General features: G+C 55.1%; 1 protein-coding gene and 1 long non-coding RNA gene across 3 annotated transcripts in view; one reads left to right on the top strand and one right to left on the bottom strand.

Annotated features, from left to right (window-relative positions):
• Nucleotides 1–1,838: 1,838 nt before the first annotated feature.
• SLC15A1 (solute carrier family 15 member 1) overlaps nucleotides 1,839–13,618 on the top strand; it is a 41,296-nt gene continuing 29,516 nt past the window's right edge. The window contains 2 exon segments of one of the 2 annotated variants that reach the window (NM_001082337.1): nucleotides 1,839–1,862; nucleotides 13,489–13,505. In NM_001082337.1, coding sequence (NP_001075806.1) covers nucleotides 1,859–1,862; nucleotides 13,489–13,505 — 21 coding nt within the window. In that variant the 5' untranslated portion in view covers nucleotides 1,839–1,858. 2 annotated transcript variants of the gene reach the window in all.
• On the bottom strand, nucleotides 8,172–9,653 carry LOC149124512 (uncharacterized). The gene is made up of 3 exons (XR_016212738.1): nucleotides 9,573–9,653; nucleotides 8,910–8,991; nucleotides 8,172–8,281 (listed from the first exon to the last, which is right to left on the bottom strand). It is a non-coding gene; the product is annotated as an uncharacterized LOC149124512 (long non-coding RNA).

Here is a 13,618-nt window from a genome sequence, read left to right on the forward strand (position 1 = left end):
TGCTCCACTTCTGATCCAACACCCTGCTAATGGCCTGGGAAAAGCAGTGGAAGATGGCTCAGATATTTGGGCCCCTGCACCCACGTGGGAGACCCAGGAGAAGCTCATGGCTCCTGGTTTCAGCCTGACCCAGACCCAGCCATGGCAGCCATTCGGGAAGTGAACCAGAAGACGGAAGATCTCGCTGTCTGTCTCTCCCTCTCTCTGTAGCTCTGCCTTTCAAATAAATAAATCTTTAACAAAAGAGAGAGATAAATTAGTTTTGTAGTCCACATTCTATACTGATTTTAAGCTTTTAAAGGTGTCGTTCACCTGTCTCCTGAGGAAAGTCAGCACCCTGTAACTTCTGTCATTGAAGTCCTGGTTATTTGTATCATTGCCACATATGGACGGAGATTTTTGCTTTGTCCTTTACTGTAGACTCAGCGTGTAGCACATTGCTTCTCCTTTCCTGGCCTATGGTGGTCACATGAATGAAGGAGAAACATAGGAAGAGAACAAAATATATTGAGTATCAACTGTACTAACCCCCTTACAGATAATAATTTCAACATGTACACCCCCAATCTATTTTTGGATTATGATCCCCATTTTACAAACCACCATTTTTTGAAACAGGTCGTGGAAACTCACCGTATTTCTCTTTGTAATGTTCCTGTCCGTATGCACAGAGCAGTCTTCCTCAAGTCAGACTAGAAACCAGGAAAATGAGCTGGACAGCATCACTATGGTATGTTAGCTTTGGTTTTGTTGTTCTTGTTTCTTTTAATTTTTATTTAGTTAGTTTCATTTTTTATTTAAAAGGCAGAGCGTCAGGGGTCTTCCATCTGTTGGTTCATTCCCCAAATGCCTGCAGCATACAGAGGTGGGCCAGGAAAAAGCCGGGAGCTGGGAACTCCGTCTGGGTCTCCCAGGTGGGTGCAGGGGCCCAAGCACCTGGGCCATCTCTGCTCCTTCCCAGGCACATTAGCAGGGGACTGGAATGGAAGCAGAGACAGATGCTCCATGTGGGACGTGGGCATCGGAGTGGGGTCTCACACTGCAGCACACGTCTGCCCCTGCCCCTGGTTCTCTATACTTAAAGAAAGGAAATGCACAGCCCCCCCAGGAGTGTTTGCAGCAGTTCAAACTCGAGCAGTGAAGGGGAACCACAGCCCTGCCTGCTGTGGACCCAGTTCGTTTGGTCTGGCCGTGCCAAGGCAACTGCAGGCGGGCTTGAAATCCAATCAATCTCTAGCAGGCTAATTTTTAACTTGATAATTTTGTATGGCTCATAAATAACATGATAGATATCCAAATGGCCCTTGGCAGAAAAAAGCGCACCCCACCCCTGCCATGTCATCTACACAGATACACTGGCAAGTGCCTGGGGTTCCGGACCGTTTGCCCTCTACACAGACAGGCAGTGGAAGCCAGCAGGGATCAGTATCTCCAGAGATTGTTAGAAATCAAATTCTCAGACCTCATCCCCACCTACTGAGTCAGCCCATCTTGGGGCCAGGCCTGGGAATTTGCATTTGCATTTTTACAAGCCCCTCTGGGTGACTGATGTGCTCAGCAGGGATGGGGGTGGGCTGGGGGGATACCTGGTCCGGGGTCTCCCCACACACACACGAAGGCCCTGGGCCACACCGCGGGGTCCTGGAACCCCAGCATGGCCTGGTGCGCACCTGCCGGGACTCAAGGGACGCTAACTGCTCCCTGCTGTCCTGCCACCTCCTCCGAGGGTGGAGCCCCGGTCAGCCCCGCCTTGCACACCTCCAGCTGCACAGGTAGCTGGCTGGGCAGGGCTTGGAAACAAAGTCAGAGGAGCCAGGCTCCTGCTTGCCAGTCGCGGGGAGCCCTAGGAGCAGCCACCATGGGTACGTGCGCCGGGCCATGCCGGGCGGGTCACCGGGAATCGGCAACACAGCGGTGGGGCCGTAGGGGCGTCATCTGGGTGCTGCGGGGCGCCGGGCTCAGGAGGCCACCTGCGCTCGCTGGGAGCGGGAGGGATGGCACCGCGGGCGGGGCACGCGAGAGGAAGCTGCCACCCAGAGGTTGCAGGTTCATGCGCCGGCCCCGGGCGAGTCAGAGGGGGCTCCTGTCTGCTGTGCGCGCGCTTCGATGGGATGCGGGGGGGCGGAGACTGAGAGAGCGAGGCAAAACCCTGGACTTGCCCTCCTGCTGGGTTCCCACCCTGCTGGCCTGGGTCGGGCTGCAGGGGAGGCAGAGTCACAGCACCTCCGCCCTTCCGTGGGCGCCCCAGAATGAAACCTGGTGCAGGAGGAATTGGGCCAAAGCCTGTGTCCTTCCGCCCGGGAGCTTCTGCCCCCTACCCTGATCGGGGGCTTTAGGAGGAGGCAGCAAGTTGGGTAAAGGTTTCTCGACGGGTACAGTCAGGGAAACAGCTAGGGGCGGCTGGACCTCAAGCCGCTGCTCCTGAATTAGTGCGGACTCCTGCGAGGGATCAGCCCAGGCTCCTCCCCCTTACAGGAGGGGCAGCCCCCCCCCCCCCATTCAAGCCAAGGAGGAGCCCAGCCCTGGGGCGGAGTGGCAGCTGTGGCCGACAGAACGGATTCGGAGCCTGGGCTGCCTGCAGTTGTACCCCAGGTCCCTGATCTTGCATCAATAAACCAAGCTCTCGGGGGCCCTCCGCTTCCTCAGCCAACAGACAGAAATGACAGAGAGCACCCTAGAGGTGGACCTGCTGCCTACCTGTCCTGGTGGCCAGGTGCCGCGGTCCCAGGGGCTCTCAAGGTCCCTCCTATTCCACCAGGAGACAGCTCCTGTAGGAGCAGTGAGTGGTTCGCGCATTGGACTTTGAATTGCAGCTAAGTGTGCCCGTTGCACAAAGACCCTGTAAACCTTCCTCCAGGCTCGGGGCCCAACAGAGGTCAGCCTGGAGCTCTGGGCCCCGCCCTGCACACCCCATTGGCTGCATAGCTTTTCTGGGAGCTTTTCGGAAGGATCTGTGTTGGTCTTTAGGTACCAAATACCTGGGCAGCAGCTGTGTGGAGCTGGAATTCTGTGTCCTGCACTTAGCGTTTCTAATAGATGACTCAAGTTGGGGTGCTTGTCCAGAGTGGCAGCCTGGTCACCGGTGAGTGAGGACAGAGCTTCCCCAGTGTAGCTCTGGATGAATGGGGGTGCACCACTCCGCGAGTCGGTCCTTACGCGGTCTTAATTTATTTGTTGTTGGCAACTGAGTTTGTCATAGCATGTGAACAGCAAGGAAACATTCAGACACTGCTTTGATTTCAAGGAGAGTTAGAAAGTGAAAAAATGATGATTTTAATTTTATTTGAAAGAAAAAAAAAGTAGCAGTGACCTCCCCTCTGGAGAACAGGTCTTTTAGCCTTTGGATGATGCCAGCCTTGTTTCAGATCCCCTGAGGGCTACAGGCGACACTTGGGACATGAGACAGGAAGGCAGGAGTGGCCTGGGCCGTGAGCTGCTGTGTGACTATGATGAACATTCCCTCTTTCTGGGAACCCAGGGCAGCAGCCTCAACTGACCAGGAAAGCGTGGGACGTGATGAGACTTTGAACTCTGGCGTTTGTGGTGTTTATTAGACTTCGCAACATAAGCAGCGAGAACCCCCAAATAACAAACAGGACAGGTAGAGGCTCTGGGCGCGGCAGAGCCTGGTCAGCCTGGCTGCAGTGCCTTGGTTGGGATCCTGGACCACAGAGCCTCTGTGTGAGAGCACGGGCCAGCAGCCTTGCCTGGAAAAGGCCAGCTAGGGGACACCTGTGGTCGCTGTGGCACCTTCTCAGCCCTGAGCCTGGAGAGGGAAGGCAGCCACGGATGGCAGGTAAACAAGTGGGCAGCGCTGTTCCAGTAAAACCTTATTTATGGGCACTGACATTTCAGCACTATATAGTTCTCGCAAAACGGTCTTAAGCATGTTTTTTTTTCAGTCATTTAAACTTGTAAAAACCATTCTTAGCTTGGGACCTAAGCAAGTGGCGGGCCGGAGCTGGCGCACAAGCCGGTGTGCTGAGCATCGCCGCCGGGTGTCTCCCTGCTCCTCTGTCCTCAGGGCCTGGGTGGAGAGAGGCTGTTTCCCCAAGAATCGTGCGCTTCACTTAGGTCTCTGGGTGGCTGACAACTTCTCAGTAGGCTGGGGACGAGCCTCAGAGAGGGGAGGAACAAAACAGCCACTAATGCATTTTACACCTGTTCTCTTTCCTCTAACCTCACCCACTCCCTCATCTGAAAGCTTAGCAAGAGACGCCCTGGATTTGCCACACTCACAATTTGTGTCTCTTGCTTCGGCCTTGGACGACCACAGATCCTGTTCTGTCGTGTGCCACCTATCTGAGCATCAGGTAGGAAGCCACAGCTCTAGGAAGCAGGCTCCTGCCTCCCTCCGCCAAGGCCTCTGGGTTGGTCTGAGAAATTAGTTTGCGTAATGCAGGACTCTTAATGAGGTCCCTGTCCCCCGAGCTCTCGGCCTCCTGGCTGGACTTGTGTGTGATTCTGATGGATTCTGCCCCGTCAGGTGCTTGCCCGAGTATAAAAGAGTGGGCTGCTGCGAAGGAGCCTCGCATGTGAGCACTCAGAATCCCTCCACATTCTGTCCTCTTCCTGGAAGCTCTTGGGTCAACCAAAGCACAGTGCTGTTGTGTCGGGAAGGCTGGTGTTCCTGCTGCTAGCTTGAGGTATAGCCGGAAGCTGAGCTCACTGCATGCAGTGGGGGTGGGGTGGGGGCTTTGACCTAGAAGTGTGACTTTGGGACCGCTCTCATCTCCTAGCCAGCAGAGAGAAGAGAGAAAACTTATACCATGGGCTTCCATCAGCTGGTGTCGCTCTAAGTTGGCCGCTTTCCAACCTCAGCGTGCTGAATGGGGCTTATTCCCGCAGACTGCTGGAGCCTCTCTCTGACTCAGCACGTCTGGGATAGGGTCAAGGATGCACGTGTGGACAAGGTGCCCAGTGATCCTAATGTTGCTGGTCTCGGAACCACACTCTGAGAACCACAGCTCTGTGGATGTAAATGACGGGACTCTTGTTCTTGACTTTTTCCCATGTCCGAATGTTATTATTGTGCCTGGAAGTTAGATCATAGGAAGATCTAGTACAGTCTGGCCTCTGGCCGGTCCACAGGAGTCCAAGTCCATGATGGGTACATTCATTGATAGATTTTGAAAGTCGACTGTAGATACTGTCTTGAAAAGGTAGGGAAGAGGGAAATGAAAGGGAGTGATGGATCAAAGTGGTCCAGCTAAGACCAGGAGGGGTGGACCTACGCCATTTATTTATGTAGGTGTTTATTTACCGTGTGAAGGTATGAAATAATCCCTGCTTGCAAGAAATGTGGGTCCTCGGGGGCCAGGTGCATAAGCCCATCAGCACTTTGAGTATAGCGGGAGCAGTGACTGGTATTGTCGTCTTCTTCACTATCTTCATGCTAAATTTTTGCATGGCCCCTTCCCACCTCTCTGAATGTCCTGGGTGGAATTATTCAGTTTTCTATTCACTTGGATTATTTGATTAAGAATTTTCCTACGGCTCTTTGAGTTCCTGAATCATGAAGTACAGAGAACACATAGAGGGCTTTGTTCAATTGCTACCCGGGGCGGGATCCTGGGAAAGTGCTCCAGCGAGAGGGACAGCCACGAGGGTGCCCCGGAGGCTGGGACTCCCCAGCCAGCTGTGTCCCGTGTCTCGGGGTGGAAGAGGCTCTCGGCTGGCCGCGGCTGCATCTTGATGCCGCCCCTTTGCGGGAGGGACGGCGGGTGGGTGTCCCAGGTGAGCTGATAAGGAAATCGAAACAAGGGTGAGTCCGAAGAACATCTGCACATTCTTCTGCGATGACAGTGAAGGAGTGAGAGCAGTGTTATTAGGAGATGAGTTAGCAGTATTGCCTCATAAAACTGGGATTGCAACACACAGAACCGGGGGTCACTGTTTTGTAACTCTGTCCCCTGGTTTACAGCTACTACCGGCAGCAGCGCAGTGTTAAGGGAGAGTCTGTGCATTGGAAAGTGCCGCAGCCGAGGGCAAGAGGGGCGGGGTCTCCCACAGAGAGGAGCAAGGAAGGAGGAAGGGCTAGACCCTCCAGGGGGTCTGCACCGGAAACTCTCCAGAGCCCCCTCTCCCGCCAGGCTGTCATGGAGTCTGACTTTGGAGCGCAGGTTTAGAGCCATCCAGCATGAGGAGCTAGGCACAGATGATTTACCTCAAACTAATTTGGAAAAAAGCAATATGTTCTTCCTGTTGCTATTATACTGTGGAGCTGTGGATCAAGTTTCCGGAGATCGTTCTCCATATAGTGTGTAACTTTTCCTACTTTTATTTAAGTCCAGCTATTCTGTCTATATGTTCCAAAATTGCCAGTGGCAACTGAAACACAATCAGTTACTTAACACTTGTGTGGAGAGTTGTCAGATAATGTCTAATGAAATCTAAAATACACATAACATTTTACCAGCTTTCTGCTTCTAGATCTTTCTTTATAGATGTGCTCCTTGCAGGATTGAGGGATGTAGCATTTACACAGCATGGTTGGATCATTCTATACATAGTTCTGTAGACCAGCTGCACACTCAGTGTGCTCTCAAAGCGTGTTTTCTACTAATGATCTACCACGTAAGAGCAAAAGATCTTTGTGTGTAAAAGGCAGAGTCTCTGTCTTAGCTACCTCCAAAATTAACTCCCCCAGATGCCCGGATATGGGTTCCTTTTAATTTAGCGGCATTTGTGTGCCTTTGGCATTGCTTTCCATCTGCTGGTTCATTCCCCAGATGGCCACAATGGCTGGGGTTGGGTCAGGCTCAAGACTGGAGCCTGGAGCTCCCAAGCACTTGAGTCATTATCCACTGCTTTCCCAGGTACATTAGCTGAGAGCTGGATCAGAAGTGGAGCAGCCAGGACTCAAACCCATGCTCTGATACGGGATGCTGGTGCCGCAGATGGCAGCCTAGCTCACCGCGCCACAGCGCCGGCTCTGGGGAAGATGTTTTAAAGAAAGGGGGAGGCATAGACTGATTGGACCTAGAAGACCCAGGGAGAAGCCTGGAGTCTGTGCCTCATATAGCAGAGAGAACAACTCCAAAACCACAGGGCAGATGCTGGCAACAGGAATTGAGAGGGACCCATCGCAAGGCGTGTGGCCGTCATCAGCTGGGGTGGGCACTCTGTGTCTCTGTTTGCTCTGATGGCTGGAAGCCCCAGGTGGGGGAGATGAAGCTCCTCTCAGGGGTCCCATCCTCTGGTATTCTGGGGCCACAGGACACAGGCAAGCCTTCACCTGGTGGCCTGTGTGGACACGGGTGAGGTCCCCAGCACAATGGTGTGAGCCCAGAGTCACGGAAGAAAGCCCACGCCCTTGCCTTTTTTTTAGTGCCTTTTTTTCCCCCTGCATTTCTCAATACCTCTAGGCTTTTCCTGCTGGAAGTGCTGGTAACTCCCTTGGCAGTAGCAGAAATTTATTTATTTATTTGAAAGGCAGAGGGACAGAGAGAGGGAGGAGACAGAGACAGAGACCGCTTCCACCTGCTGTTCACTCTCCAAATGCCTGCCACAGCCAGGGCTGGGCCAGGATGAAGCCAGGAGCTGGGAGCTCCATCCTGGGCTGCCGTGGGGGTGGCAGGGTCTCAGATGCTTGAGTCACCACCTGCTGCCTGCAGGAAGCCAGATCAGAAGTGGAGTAGCAGCCGGCACCGTGGCTCAATAGGCTAATCCTCCGCCTGTGTCGCCGGCACACTGGGTTCTAGTCCTGGTCGTGGCGCCGAATTCTGTCCCGGTTGCTCCTCTTGCAGTCCAGCTCTCTGCTGTAGCTCAGGAGTGCAGTGGAGGATGGCCCAAGTGCTTGGACCCTGCACCACATGGGAGACCAGGAGAAGCACCTGGCTCCTGGCTTCGGATCAGCGCAGTGCGCCGGCCGCAGCGGCCATTGTGGGGTGAACCAATGGCAAAAGGAAGACCTTTCTCTCTGTCTCTCTCTCTCACTGTCCACTCTGCCTGTCAAAAAAAAAAAAAAAAAAACAAAACAAAAAACAAAACAAAAAAAAACAACAACAAAGAAGAAGAAGAAGAAGTGGAGTAGCTCGCAGCAGACACTCCAATATGGAATGCGGGCTTTCCCAGGCGACTGCTTAACTTGTTTCACAACGGGCACCCCTCTGTGAACTTTTGGGAGACTCCTCCTATGCACAGTTTCAAGATTTCGCGGTACCCACATAAGCTTACCGTTCAATTTCATTTGCCGCACATTTTTGAAGAGCCCTCTGGGCAGTATGTCGAGGTGTCAGGATTCCCAGATCCTGTCTCCATGGGGAAGTCGGAGCTGCTTCTGTGACACACAGGTGTGCAGGTGAGCCCCACGGAAGGCCCCAGGTGCCAGCAGGCAGCCCCCAGGGGCTCGCTTTGTCTGGAACAGAGCCCCACCCTAAAGCCCACATTTGTCTAGTGTGCACGAAAAGTGGCATGTGGCCTAGCAGAGAACTTGAGGGAGGGAAATGTAGCAAAACATCCGAATCCACGAAAGAAAGAGAAGTCGGGGTCAGGCCAGAAACAGTGTCCCCCAGAGCCGCTCCGACACGGGGGCCTGGGTTACAGGCCCCCAGCGAGTTCTGCTGCGGACGCGGCTGTCAGGGTGCAAGAGCCCGTTTCAGGAAAGAAATGCACTTTTCACTTCTCCATCCAAGTTTACTTTCATGGACAAAAGCCAGCCCAAGCGTGGGATGGAAGTGGCCCCCACGCCTCCCTCTTTCCCACTCCCCTCTGCAGATGAGCCCCATTACGCCTGGTGTGGATCCTGTGAGGGAGAGGGAGAGGGAGAGGGAGAGGGAGAGGGAGAGGGAGAGGGAGAGGGAGAGGGAGAGGGAGAGGGAGAGGGAGAGGGAGAGGGGAAAAAAAAAGGCATCGTGTGATACGTGGGGCTCCATGATTTTTTTTTCCCAGAAGCCAGAACAACTCACTGTGCCGGGGGTGACTGTGATGGAGTCTGTAGAGATCCAAGCAGGGAGTGAGTGCTTGGGAGGCCAAGGGCGGCTGGGCCACCTGTGCATGGAGTTAGGAAAGGGCCTGGCATGGAGAGAGAACTGGCACCAGCCAGGCGGCCGGACTGCTGGGTGCAGGAGGGTGAGGCTCAGGCCTGATGCTGGGGGGCCTGGACGGCAGCAGGGGAGTAGGGGTTTTCCTAACCAGGAGAGGACAACCAGCAAGGCTTGGGAGCGAGCATCCCCAATCCAGGAGGAGGGAGATGGAGAGGGTGAGCCAGGCAACTGCCGGCCACCATTGTCCTGGCGGCTGATGAGGCAGGGCCAAGGGAACAGGGACACAGAGCAGAAGAGGTGGTCCCTGGGCAGGCGCCACCATGGGCCCATGCCCCGCCCCCAGCCCGCCCCCAGCCCCAGCTTGCTATTTTCTTGGGAGCAGCAGGTGCTTCTCCCCATGGTTCTCGCGTGTTGCTCTCTCCAAAGCAGTTCCAGTGAAACCACCGGGGCTTGCCACAGTCTGACTTCCCACGGTGACACCATCGGGCCCTTCCGCTTTGGGTCCCTGTAAGTGACCCTGGAGGGGGCTGTCTCTTCTGGGAGGCCACCTCCCCCCGTGCCAGGTCTCCCATGCTGAATCCTTACCTGTATTGTAAGTCATTCTGCTCTGAACACCCATCAGTGCCTGATGAAAGACCTACCTAGTTGTCTTTAGGGGCTGCTGTAAGTGATTAGCCGCATTTTGTTCACGTACGCTCAGTCTTATTGACCAAATTGCAAGAAGCTGGCAGCAGCCCTGGGTGAAGGAATGGCAGCCCAGACGTTAAGTTCCATGCGTAAAGCCAAGCTCGGGTTCAGCCTCTTGATTCCAGAGGCCCTTGTCTTCCCACGCACTGGATGCAGGGCGACGGTGAGAACTTCCGTCTCCATCACTCAGTGCTGGGCGTGATGATCAGTAAAGTAAGACCGAAGCCCGCCAAACACTGGGTCTCTTTTCTGTTAAGCATGTCTGTCTGAAGCCAACAAGACCTCGCCTTTATCACTTAGGTGCTACTTACAGCAAAGAAGTGTGTGTAGTAGCCCAGACAGCTGCAGCCGCTCCCAGGGAACCACGGTTCTGAGGAGTGCGGGAAAGGCGTGGTGATGGGGCGGCCGTCCCTGCGCGGTCCGGGTCTTCTGCCCTCCCTGCCTTTCCGCAGATGGTGCAGGGCGAGATCCATGCAGGCCTCCGTGTGGGCCTCAGCCCTGGCTTTGGCCATAAAACCTCAAGTCTCGGAGAGCAGCACGTAGTTCTGCAAGAAGCACCGCTGCCGCAGATGCGGGCTTCGAATAATACAAGGGGGGCGCCACGAACTTCCTGGGGAAGTACAGCTTTCAAAGATTGTTAGCAGCAGTGCTAAATGATAATTAAAAGATAAGAGTATTTTGGGGGGAAATATTCGTAACCCATGCGTTTTTCCTAATAAGCATTCCCATGTGGTCTTTGGAATAGCCTGGTGCAAACAGGGGCTTGAAAGCATGTAGGGATTCAGATTAGGGATGCTCATCTGGTAAAGTCTGCAAATTTCCCAAATCCAACAGCTCCGAAATCAGAAGCGTTTCCAGTCCCAGGCATTTCGGGTCAGGGATACTCAAGCTGTACCCACAGCCTGGTTTGCACCCACCTTTCAAAGAGCAGCATGCCCGGCCCATCTTTGCCCTTCCACTGGCTACTGGGACTCCTTCCGGTCTGGTGATGAGGAGAGACAGCAGCACGTGGAGCCCACGCCCTGCGCACGGCGTCCCTGCACGCCTGTCAGGAAACATGGCACCCTTGGCAGAGGAGAATTTGTAAACAGCGAGCCCGTTCAGGCAAGGGTGGGGTTGGGGCCCATAGACAGCAGCTTCTCAATGGCTAGACACAGGTCTGCAGTGACAGGAGGGGGCAGGGTGAGGGGAGAGAGAGAGACAGGTATTCAGGGCCAGCTACAGGGCACCATGCCGGCTACTTGAGGACACAGCTGGTCCAAGGTGTCTTTGTGGGGAACAGCACCCAAGAAACAAATACCTTGATTCTGCCTCCCTCTCCCTGATCTCCCCAGGGCTCCCCATTGGCCAAACCCAGTGGGAGCCAGGACAGCAGGCCCCAGGGGACATGGCTGAAGTCCATGGCGCTCAGGGCTGAAGGAGGCTACTCGATCTCGGAAGGGCGAGTGGAACTAGCAGCCTCGGAATCTGAACCTTGTACCCGGTCCCTGATGCAACTGATTCTTTGGACTAGAACTCACTCAACAAACATTGAGTTTGCCCTCTGTGGGGAGCACCACGCGAGGTGCCGAGGCTGCTGAGATGGCACAGTCTTCCACTCAGGCACACACCGGGCTCTGTGCAGGGTTCCCATGACCCCTTGCAGCCATCCTGTGAGGAGTGGGGACCATCTGTGGATTCTGGGGCTCTCTGGGACAAAGGCAGGTTTGTCCAAGGTCCCCACTGGCAGATGGCAGAGCCGAGAGACAGTCCCGGGTCTTCGTCCAGGGCCCTCGTGCTCCACGTGTTGCCCTTGAGGCAACCCCTTCCCACGAGGAAGTCTACCTGGGGAGAAAAGTCCCTTATTCATGATCTCCACCCACAACCTGAAAGGCAGCGAGTGTTGGGAACAGGAGTCCAGTGAGACCAGGACAGAGTGTTTTGCTCCTTAGGGCGAGGACTAAAACAGCATCTGAAACACTCTCTTAAGTGGGCAAAAATGCAAGATCATCTCATGGGAGGCAGAAGTATTCCCCAGTCCCGTGATGGGAACCAGGCAGGAAGGCACCAGCTGAGGCAGCGCGGGCGTGCAGCGGGAGGACCAGGCCAGGGCTCAGCAAGGGAGATCCTGAGACGGAGTTGTGGTTCTGTTTATTGTGATGGGAGGGTCTGGTTGTGCACATCATGAAAACCCAAGGTGGCAAATAGGAGAGCCCCGCCCAGCAGCGGGGAACCATGGCGGAGGCTTTGGCATGCTGCCTAGTTTCTGGGTTCACGTCCGCCCAGGACAGCATGCACAGCTTCCTTGTGGAGACCATTCAGACAATTCATGTTCCCGCGTGCACCTTGCAATTCCCATGTGCACCTTGCAAAGTCTGGCCCCTGGACCAGCAGCGTGGATGCCACCTTGGAACTTGTTGGAATGACAGATCCCTGGGTGCGGGGAAGCCAACCTTCTCCAGCACTGGCCGTAGCGGCCAGTGTTGGTTTCCAGCTGAGCTGCTTTTCAAATAGCCATCGCCACTGCTGCGTGCAACACGTGGCTGGCTGCAGGGATTTAAGGATTACTTCGAATTTTGCGGCGCAGCGGTTCTCAAAGCCTGCTGCCTAGACTAGCAGCAGCAGCAACAACCAGGAGCTTGTTGGAATCGCGGATTCAAAGGTCCAGCCCCGAACCCCTGGCTTCAGCAGCTCTGGGGCTGGGGCCCAGCGACGTGTGCTCACGAGCTCTGCAGTGATCCCGAAGCTTGCTCAAGTTTGAGGTCCACTGCTGTCGGATCACTGACCCCAAAGAGAGGCGGGACATGCCCACGACCCCCAACAAGAAAGAATCCAAGATGAGACCACTGGGGGCTGGGTGAGGGAGGGGACAGATCCCCCATGGCAACGGGCAGAACACGTGATGCTGAAACACACAGGGGAGCGTGTTCGTGCGTGGGGCAGGTATGAAGACGAGAGATGAGGGCCAGGGCAGACGGGAGCAGAGGCTGAGGCTGAGGCGGTGCTGGGTACTGTCCAGATTCGGATGGCAGAGGCCACTGGGCTCAGTTCGCACGGACTCCCTGGCATCTCTCGCTTTCTCTGTCTGCTCTCCTAATTGGCCCTTCTGCCGGCAAGCCCCTGTTAGTGGTACAAGCAGGACACGATGCGGGGCTGTGGAGATGCAGCTATGATGGGTAGCACGTGGTCCTGCCCTGGAAGGCACCTGCTCTAGAACGGAAACAAAAAGCAAAAGCAACCACGACTGCACCTTGCTGACTGCACAGCAGTGCCGGAGGAGGCTTTGTGCAGGTCCCATGGGTGGCAAACCCAGGAGCACAGGTGTGGAGGGGCGTGTTCACCAGGCGGGGGGCAGCCCTGGGCAAAGTAGCTGCTGTTACACGTGTCACAGGCTCGAGTGTGTCGCTGGGCATCCTTGGCATCCCGCGTGTGGGCAAAGTGCTGGCAGAGAAGGGCAGGGGTGGGCGGCTCCTCACTGTGTGTCAGGCCCCCGTCAGCATCTTACATTCCAGGCACTTGAACCTCACAAAAGCCCAGCGGCCTTGTGAGGTGATGAAGAACAGACGGAAACGTCTCCGTGTCGTCCTGACGGGCCGCCCTGGGAGTGCTTGATGGAGAAGTGGCTTTGGCCTGATTCTCTGAACCACTGGTGGTCCCTCTGTGTGTGGGAATTGCCCGAGGAGCTTCTGAAATGGGGATTCAGAGGCCAGGCTGGAGGGGTTTTGGTGGACACGCTGCACACACCGCCGAGATAGGTCAGAGGGCCTGGGTGTGAACGCAGCGAGAAATATCGGAACGGCTTCACTTTAACAATGCTGCTTTGTTTTTCTTTCAGGAATGTCTAAGTCACTGGTACGTATCCTTGTCCCTTCCCTACCCATCTTCATTCTGTCAAGTTTGCAATCGGCCTGGCTCCTAAATGTTCACACCGGTGCTCATTCACTTAGCAAATGGGTACTGTGCAT

This window comes from Oryctolagus cuniculus, chromosome 9 (genome assembly GCF_051225735.1).
Source record: "Oryctolagus cuniculus isolate XC-2025 breed Fujian yellow rabbit chromosome 9, ASM5122573v1, whole genome shotgun sequence".
Lineage (NCBI taxonomy): Eukaryota > Metazoa > Chordata > Mammalia > Lagomorpha > Leporidae > Oryctolagus > Oryctolagus cuniculus.